Genomic DNA, 9386 nt, shown 5'->3' on the forward strand with positions numbered 1-9386 from the left:
AGCTCATCCCAGCGAGGAACAAAAGGACACAAGTGCAGACAGCAAGGCCTGAGGGACAAGCTCAGGGAGCTGCCAGAGCCTGGGCTGCTCCGGGCCAGGCGCCAGCAGGTCTCGGTGATGAACACGGGCGGCTGAAGGGGAGCGGTAACTCACCCCGCCTCATCACCCAGGAATGGCACGGAAAAGCTGCTGTGCTGCAACTCCTCACCCACCTGAACACACCCTGCACCCAGGCTGAAACCCACCTCAGGGAGAACAGGGACTGGGCCTGGGTTTTAAACACAGAGAGGCAGGAGCCGGTCGGGAAGTCCCAGAGGCGCAGCACGGCCCGAGGCCCAGCCTGCACCGAGGCCAGCACCGTGCTGCTGCTGTCCATGGCCAGGGCTGACACCTGCGGTTAGAGGCACAAGCTGGAACAAGGGCAAGGGCTGGAGCCTGCCCTTGGGCCTCCCCAAGCCCAGGCAGCTCCAGGCTGGGGCAGAGGGGCTGGACACTGCCCGGGGAAAAAGGGCCTGGGGGGGTTGGTGCCAGCGGCTGAACAGCAGCCAGCAGCGTGCCCAGGGGGCAAGAAGCAAAGGGCAGCCTGGCTGGGATCAGCACTGGGGTGGCAGCAGGAGCAGGGCAGGGACTGTCCCCTGTGCTGGGCACCTGGGGTGTTGAGGCTGGAGAAGAGGAGGCTGAGGGAAGCCAGCAGCACTCTCTGACACTCCCTGGCAAGAGGCTGCAGGGAGCTGGGGGTCGGGCTCTGCTCCCCAGGCAGCAATGACAGGACAAGAGGCAATGGGCTGCAGCTGCCCCAGGGGAGGCTGAGGCTGGAGCTGAGGCACAACTGTTTCCCTGAGAGGGGTGTGAGCCCCTGTGCCAGGCTGCCCAGGGAGCTGGGGGAGTGCCCAGCACTGGAGGGATCCCAAAGGCGTGGAGCTGAGGTGCTGAGGGCTGTGGGTCAGTGCTGGGCTGGGCAGGGTGAGGGCAGGGCTGGGACTGCAGCAGCTTCAGGGGCTTTAACAACACAAATGGTTCTGTGATTCTGATTCTACCTTATCTGTGTGTCCCATGAAGAACCTCTGCTCTCCTGTGTGGATCTGCAGGGCCACTATCACAGCATGGCAGGGGTACACCACCACAGAGCTGTCCTGAGTCCACAGCACCTGCAGGACGAGGCAGGAGGGAGAGGGCTGGGGTTCCGTCAGAGGTGCCCAGGCCCCAGGCTGCACCCACTGAGACTCCTTCAACAGATGTGCTGCACATGCACAGCTGAGAGAATGCTCTCCATGCCAACTCTCTTCTAATTCAGAAAGGAAAACTAAGAGCCCAGCAAACACCCTACTTAATTCAGTGGATTCACTGTACCAGACACCTCTTCTGCATGGACAGCAGACACAGGGATAATGATGTTGGCACAGCCTTGAAATGGCTGGATCAAAATGACTTCTTCTTCACCCTAACACAGGCTACAGGCAAGGCACTGTGTCTCACAGAAACAATGCAAGGCCCCTTAAGCCCTTCCTTAAGCTGTTAAAACACAGCCCCTGTGAGACCTGCAGGCTCCTGCACTCCCCCAGCTCCCTGCTGGACCCTGGAAGGCCTGTGCACAAACACAAGCTTGTGCCCACTTGCTGGGGGCGATGTTCCCCGTGGAGAACTGCAGGAAGGGTGGCACTCAGCTGCCTTTCCTGCCTCCAAACAATCAACACCCTGGCCACATGATGAGAGATGTGCTCCCCAAAGCATCTGAGCTACTGACCCATCTGGTGCTGCAGCCTCCAAAGCCAATAATCGTTCTGAGCCTCAGGATGGGATCTGGCAAGAGCCTCTGCAAAAGCAACCAGACACACACAAGCATTGCACTTGGAGCCAGCCTGAGGTCCTCTGCCCACAGCCCCCTCCATCCCCATGGCTTGTTTCTCTCTCAATGACAGAAGCAGCTTGGAGTTCTCTCCTGTTAGAGGAGAGGGCTTTGAAACCTCAAGAAGTCAGGTCTGGCAGGAAGGAGGAGCTGGGATTTGGCAGAACTGAGCAGCTCTCTCCCCAGGCTGGGGTTTACAGCCACCCTTCCCAGAGCCCTGGGGATGCCTGCAGAGGGAGCTGCAGATGCTGCAAATGGATAAACATCTGTTATTGGCTTAAGGCTTGAACACAGGGTCCCTCTTGTGAGGCAAGAGATGAGTGGAATGGGCATCTGCTAGTCACACCACCACCAGCAAAAGCACTGCAGTGGATTCACTGAGACCCCAGGCTGAAGCTTGTGTTCTCTGTGCTTCTCCTGCCTGGCTCATGAGCAGCAGCCCAGAGCATCCCAAAGCCAGCCAGGAGCTGTGGCTCCTCAGCACTTGACTCACCCCCTGCGAGGCGCTGGGGACAGTCTGGGGGCAGCGCCTGCTCCTGGGGGCAGCGTACACGTGGATGCCACCGTCACCATCAGCGACTGCTGCTGCCTGCGCCACGTCTGCCACACTGGGTGGCCTCTGCTCCTTCTCCTGCCCCGCAGCAGCCACAGCTCTCAGGGGCCCTGGGGCAGGGAGCTGAACCTCAGGGATGTGTCTCATAACTACAGGACACCGGCGTGGCACCTGAGAGAGAGCAAAGCCTCAGGGATCAGCCCCTCACCCCCCACCAAGGCAGAGACAGGGAGACACCCACAACCCTCCTGTGTGACTGTACATTCATAGAACCCAGAGTGGTGAGAGTGGGCAGGGCCCCGCAGAGCTGCTCCAGCCCCAGCCCCTGCTCCAGCAGCTTGCCCTGGCTCAGGGGCACAGGAACGTGTCCAGCTGGGGTTGGAAACCTCCTGAGAAGGAGCCTCCACACCCTCCCTGGGCAGCCTGGGCCAGGGCTCCCTCACCTCAGCACCAAAGGAGCTTCTCCTCCTGTGCCAGGGGAACTGTTTGTGTCCCAGCTGATGTCCATCACCCCTTGTGCTGGCACTAGATACTCCTCACAGAGGTGTTCCAGACTTACACAAACAGGGATGGAGTGATGCTGAGGCAGAGCAGTGTGCTGGGTACCTACCTCAGCCAGGCACGTTAACCAGCCACGCTCCTAGTGCTGTCCACACACAGCTCTCCTCCTCCAGAAGCAAACCAGAGCCCCAGGGAAGACCCAGCCCTGCACACTCTCTGGAAGAGCTGCCCTCTGGCCAGCCAGTTGGGTGCATCCCAGCTCAGAGCAGCACAGTGCTCACACCCCTCATTTTCCCCATCTCAGGAGGTGGGAGGGGTGGCTTCTCCCAGCCCCTCTCTGAAAGCTCAGCACCATGCTGCTGGGTCAGCCAGTCTGTGCACCAGCTCCTGCACCCCCAGCAGCAGGGAAGGGGGAGCCAGTGGCAAGGGGGAGCCAGTGGCAAGGGGGAGCCAGTGGCAAGGGGGAGCCAGCTGCCTGCCACCCGACTCACTCGATGCTCTGCTCCCTGAGGGCACCCCATCAAATTCTTTAGCCTCCAGTCCTCCTTTCCTATCTACAATTTGAAGACACAACTATTTGCTGCCTCAGTTGAGACAGGGAGAAGAGATGTCTGGAGATTACGAGGTTCTTGGCATGTCTCTCATCATCACTTAACCCCCACCAGACTGAACCACCCCGTCACACCAGGCCCAGACCGTCTGTGAACGACAACAAGCAGCCTCTGCATCCTAAACAAAGGAACTCACAGGCAAGGTGTGGGGAAAAGCTCTAGAGGAAGCAGAAAGAAGCTGCAGCCTCCTCCATGGAGCACTTACAGCTTCGGGACTGGTTATCTGATGGACGAGGGACAGTCGGTCCCGGAGCGCTTTGGCGAGTGCCCCTGGCTGCGGCAGCTGGCAGCCGGGGTCCGCTGGGCTTTGGCCACCTGGGTGACACGAGGAGCAGGTCAAGCTCTTTTGGAAAGCCAAGGCATCCACCTGGGGTGGCACAGCCTGGGCTGCTGGCCCCAGCCCTCCCACCTGCTGCAGGACTGGCACAGCTCTTCTGGATGGAGTCAACCAGCACCGAGGAGCCCTCAGACGGGAACCTGAGCAGAGGCAGAAGGCAACATGTAACTGGGAATCCCACCTTGTAACTCACTGCCCAGCACAAAACCCTCCTGTCTCCTACAATATCCACCCTTTTGCCCCATTCCTCCCCAGATACAGGGATACCAAAGCTTCTCTCTGGCCCTTTCCAGGGGTGAACGTGGCACCGTGCACCTGAGTCCCAGCCGCAGGCGCTGACCGGGGTGAGCTGCAGCTGGCGCCCAACACGGTGCCCTGGCAACAGCCTGGCCCAAGGCAGCGAGCCCAGCACCAAAGCTGAGGGAGCCCCTCACATCTGCCTCCAAGGAGGCAGCTCAGCAGCCCCTGCCAGGCTGCTCTGGCACTTGGGGCTGGAGAGCTCCTGAGAAACAGCACACAAAGGAGGCCTCGTGTTCTGCTGTTAGCCCCCTGAATCACTTGGGCTGGAAAAGCCCCTGAAGCTGAGTCCAAACCCTGCCCTCACCCTGCCCAGCCCAGCACTGACCCACAGCCCTCAGCACCTCAGCTCCACGCCTTTGGGGTCCCTCCAGGGCTGGGCACTGCCCCAGCTCCCTGGGCAGCCTGGCACAGGGGCTCACACCCCTCTCAGGGAAACAGTTGTGCCTCAGCTCCAGCCTCAGCCTCCCCTGGGGCAGCTGCAGCCCATTGCCTCTTGTCCTGTCATTGCTGCCTGGGGAGCAGAGCCCGACCCCCAGCTCCCTGCAGCCTCCTGGCAGGGAGTGTCAGAGAGTGCTGCTGGCTGCCCTCAGCCTCCTCTTCTCCAGGCTCAGCACCCCCATTCCCTCAGCCCCTCCCCAGCACCCTTGTGCTCCAGCCCCTTCCCCAGCAAGCGACCACTGAGAGAAGGAACTGCTGCCAGCACCAGGCACTGCACAGCTCTACGGCCTTTTCCCTCCCCCAGCAGCAATTAAGCTCAGGCCAGGTTAATGACACCAAAATGCTGGAGTGAAACTGCCCAGGGAGGGTGTGGAGGCTCCTTCTCAGGAGGTTTCCAACCCCAGCTGGACATGTTCCTGTGCCCCTGAGCCAGGGGCAGCTGCTGGAGCAGGGGCTGGGGCAGCTCTGCAGGGCCCTGCCAGCCCCACACTCTGGGATTGGGTGAACACGTGTGTGCTGGAGCCCAGGTTTGTCTGGCTCTGTCACCCCTCCCGGCCTCCCCAGGGAAGGGGCAGCTCTGGGAGCCGAGGGGTGGCTGTACCTGATGTAGTCGTAGAGCTGGTGCCACTGCTCTCCCCTGGGCACGGGAAAGGCCATTTCCCTGGGCATGGCGCTGAGCCCGCGGCGGGGCCGGTGTCCTGGCGTCACCCCTGCGGCACAGAGCAGCGGGAGCTGGCTGAGGGCCACGCTGCCCAGGGCAGCACAGCCACCTCCCTCCCTGAGGACACCCAAAGGGGAAGATTCCAACCAGGGGTGTATCACACCAACACACCTTTGCACAGGGTTCCAGCCTGCATTCAACGAGCACAAACCCTTGACACTGAGGCACCACCCCAGGCTCGCTGCCTTTGCTGTTCACTGAGCCAGAGGTTTCCCATGGTTTGCATTTAGGCTCTTTCCTCATTCTGTTCCCTCCTTCGGGCGTTTGTAAGTTCACCAAAGATGTAACAGCCAGGAATGTGAAAGCAGCATCTCAAACTCCCCCCTCACAGATGCTTTCCTGCTGGCCAGCCCCTTTGGGCAGATTCCCAGCACAAAGCAAGAGGCAGAAAGGAAGGTTTTGAGTGAAGCCTCTGCCACACTGAGCAGGGGGATGAAAAAAGAGGAGGTTGGAAGATTTCTGAGACAAAACCCACACAGGCTCTTCCTGGACACAAAAGCACAGCCCTCAGAAAAACAAAGCTTGGGAAAAACCAACCCTGACCTTGGTGAGGTATTCAACTTCACTCCTGTCACTCGGTTTTTATGGCTAGAGAAGCAGAGGCCCCTTTCCTCTGGAGGTCACGAGGTTGGATTCATCAGCACACGTGGAAACCTCACAGTTTTGCCCCCTTTGCCTCAGATGGTCCCACTACTGTAACACCAGCCCATGGCCCTGGTGGCATCACGCCCCTGAAAGGGGCTTTGAACCCCAACCCAGGATGGGCACAAGTCACAGCAGAGACCAGAAGCCACGCCGAGGGCCCAGCTGCTCACCTGGGTCGAACAGCAGGTCGCTGGTGCAGAGGGTTTTCACCAGCAGGCTGGAGCAGAGCTTGATGCTCTTCAGGTGACTGTAGCGGCGGCTCAGGTAGAGGGAGAGGATGGAGCGGAGGTCGAGCACCAGGCAGGTCCAGCGCACGTCAGCGGGGGCTGCTCCCAGGGCATCTGAGGGAGGGGGGAAAGGACACCTCAGACTGTGGATCTCACACAAGGGAGAGGAGAGGGGGATGTGGCTGAGTAAAAGCTGTTCATTAAAACTCCCACTGGGCTTCTCAGTGCTGAGATGGGAGATGGGGAAGGCAACTGGCAGCTCACTACCACGGCACAGCGTGGGGATGGACACACATCCCCAGTGGCAGCCTGGGGGGGGTTGGAATGGCTGTGGGCAGTAGGTCAGAGAGGTTCTGCTGCCCCTCTGCTCTTGTGAGAGCACATCTGGAATGTTGTGTCCAGTGCTGGGCCCCTCAGTTGCAGAAGGACAGGGAGCTGCTGAGAGAGCTCAGTGCAGGGCCACATAGATGCTGGAGTGGAGCATCTGCCTTGTGGTGAAAGGCTGAGGGAGCTGGGGCTCTGCAGCTTGGAGGAGCCTGAGGGGTGAGCTCAGTCATGTTACAGATCCATCAAGGGTGGGTGTGAGGAGGCTGGAGCCAGGCTGTGCTCAGGGATGGACAATGACAGGACAAGGGGCAACAAGCTGCAGCAGAAGAGGTTCCAAAGCAACACAAGGACAAAGTTGTTCCCTGTTGAGGTGAGGGAGCACTGGCAGGGGCTGCCCAGATGGGCTGTGGAGGCTCCTTCTCTGCAGACATCCCACCCCAGCTGGATGAGTCCCTGTGTGCCCTGCTCTAGGTGCTGCTGCTCTGGCAGGGGGGTTGCACTGGATGAGCTTTGCAGCTCCCTTCCAGCCCTTAACACTCTGTGATCCCCCTGCCTCCAGGGCCCCACGGGACAGCAGGGAGCAGGGACACCCCTCCTGAGAGCTGCAGCTCCGACCCACGGCTGCTGAGGGCTCCTGCCCAGGCCCAACACCCCTCCCCTCAACCCCCTCAGCTTCCCAACTCGGGTCCTTCCCCACCAGCCTCCGTGGGGATGCGCAGCCCAGCCCCCCGCGCCCCTCACCGCGCCTCGCTGCCCCGCACACAAACGGGAACTGCAGCCAGGTGGCCGTGGACTTGAACTCCTTGAACAGGCTGGAGAAGGAGACCCGAACCACCTGGTTCTCCTGAGCACACACAGACACGGAGCTGTCGTCACCGTGAGGGCTCTGGGAGTGCCGCAGGGACGAGCGCAGGGCAAGCCGCCCGCAGCCCACTGCTGCCAGCCCCGGCCCTTCCGCGGGGCCACGCCGCCGCTGCCGTCCCGTACCTGGGTGCTGACGTCCAGGTGGACCAGGAAGTGCTTGTGGGCCACGGGCCTGAAGAGCACGTAGAGGTACCGTCCCGTCAGCCCCAGCGACTGCGTCGGCGTCCGGGGCAGCTGCAGGTAGCTGCTGCCGGGCACGGAGCCGCGGATGCGGTACACGCTCCCCTTCAGCCTCGCGTCCTTCCGGAAGGGTGACGGCGGGGTCAGCGCTGCCTGCCCGTGGTGCCGCTGCCCCCCGCCCTGCCGTGCCACCGCCTCCGTTACCGTGACGGCAGCCACGTCTCCGTCCCGGGCCGAGCGCTTCCACTCCTCCACGCGGAAGTGCTTGAAGATGTTCAGGTACGGGCGCTGCCAGGCTGCCGGCGCCAGAACCCGTGGGGCGCGGTACCGCGGCACCCCGCGGGCACACACGCGTGTCCCCAGCCCCATGATGCCCTCGGTACCTCCGTGCCCCAAGCTCACCCCAGCCCCGGTGACTCTCCCGGTACCTTTGAGCCTGCCCCAGCCCCGGTGACTCTCCCGGTACCTTTGAGCCCGCCCCAGCCCCGGTGACTCTCCCGGTACCTTTGAGCCCCCCTCAGCCCCGGTGACTCTCCCGGAACCTCTGAGCCCCCCCCAGCCCCGGTGACTGTCCCGGTACCTCTGAGCCCCCCCCAGCCCCGGTGACTCTCCCGGAACCTCTGAGCCCACCCCAGCCCCGGTGACTCTCCCGGTACCTTTGAGCCCCCCCCAGCCCCGGTGACTCTCCCGGAACCTCTGAGCCCGCCCCAGCCCCGGTGACTCTCCCGGAACCTCTGAGCCCCCCCCAGCCCCGGTGACTCTCCCGGAACCTCTGAGCCCACCCCAGCCCCGGTGACTCTCCCGGAACCTCTGAGCCCCCCCCAGCCCCGGTGACTCTCCCGGTACCTCTGAGCCCGCCCCAGCCCCGCTGACTCTCCCGGAACCTCTGAGCCCCCCCCAGCCCCGGTGACTCTCCCGGTACCTTTGAGCCTGCCCTAGTCCCGGTGACTCTCCCGGTACCCCCGTGACTCGGGTCTCCTCAGCCCCGGTGACACCTCTCTTATCCCCGTGTCCCGACCCCCGCTATCTCCGAGTCCCCTCAGCCCCGCCGTCCCCTCCGTGCCCCAAACCCGGCGAGGGATCCGGTAACGCCGTGCTCCGACTCATCTCGCCCCGGTGCCGTTCCCGTTAACCCCCACTCTAACCCCGCTCCCCCCGTGCCCTGAGGGACGCGGCCGCTCCCGGAGCCGTCCCCGGTACCCCCGTGCCCTGAAGGACCCCGGCCGCTCCCGGAGCCGTCCCCGGTACCCCCGTGCCCTGAAGAGCCCCGGCCGCTCCCCGAGCCGTTCCCGGTACCTCCGTGCCCTGAAGGACCCCGGCCGCTCCCGGAGCCGCCCCCGGTACCTCCGTGCCCTGAAGGACCCCGGCCGCTCCCCGAGCCGCCCCCGGTACCTCCGTGCCCTGAAGGACCCCGGCCGCTCCCCGCCGCCATGGCGCGCGCCGCCCGCTCAACCGTCCCGCGCGGCCGCAGCCAATCCCCGCGCGCGGCGCTCCGGGAGGGGGCGGGGCCACCGGCGTCACGTGGCGCGGGGGCGGAGCCCGTTACCGGTGCGACGGGGCGGGGCCTGTGACTGGGCGGGGCCTGGTGGCGGGGCGGGGCAGGGGGCGGAGCCTGGTCCCGGGGCCACGCGGCGGTGGCGGGAAAGACGAACACGAGCCGGGGCGAGCGCGGAGTTGGGTGCGGGATGTTCATGTGTAACGGGATGGGGTGCGGGATGTTTATTTAACGGGGGGGGTGCGGAATGTTCATGTGTAACGGGCGGGGTGCGGGATGTTCATGTAACGGGGTGGGGACGGGATGTTCACGTGTAACGGAGCGGGGTGCGGGATGATCAT

The 9386-nt window shown here is 63.2% G+C and overlaps 1 protein-coding gene across 6 annotated transcripts in view; it reads right to left on the reverse strand.

Annotated features, from left to right (window-relative positions):
- The window catches only part of WDR90 (WD repeat domain 90), a 35569-nt gene extending 26570 nt beyond the window's left edge, over nt 1-8999 (reverse strand). For 5 of the 6 annotated variants that reach the window (XM_061993612.1, XM_061993610.1, XM_061993609.1 and 2 more), the window contains exons 1-11: nt 8943-8999; nt 7494-7846; nt 7248-7350; nt 6123-6293; nt 5188-5296; nt 3921-3988; nt 3717-3826; nt 2340-2570; nt 1745-1813; nt 1038-1148; nt 246-391 (exon numbers count right to left, since the gene is read on the reverse strand). In XM_061993612.1, the coding sequence (XP_061849596.1) occupies nt 246-391; nt 1038-1148; nt 1745-1813; nt 2340-2570; nt 3717-3826; nt 3921-3988; nt 5188-5296; nt 6123-6293; nt 7248-7350; nt 7494-7846; nt 8943-8982 (1511 nt within the window). In that variant the 5' untranslated portion in view covers nt 8983-8999. The remainder of the gene's footprint in view (nt 1-245; nt 392-1037; nt 1149-1744; nt 1814-2339; nt 2571-3716; nt 3827-3920; nt 3989-5187; nt 5297-6122; nt 6294-7247; nt 7351-7493; nt 7847-8942) is intronic. The other variant, XM_061993611.1, reaches the window with a different exon arrangement.
- Nucleotides 9000-9386: the final 387 nt, after the last annotated feature.

The sequence above is a fragment of the Colius striatus genome, chromosome 3 (assembly GCF_028858725.1).
Source record: "Colius striatus isolate bColStr4 chromosome 3, bColStr4.1.hap1, whole genome shotgun sequence".
Lineage (NCBI taxonomy): Eukaryota > Metazoa > Chordata > Aves > Coliiformes > Coliidae > Colius > Colius striatus.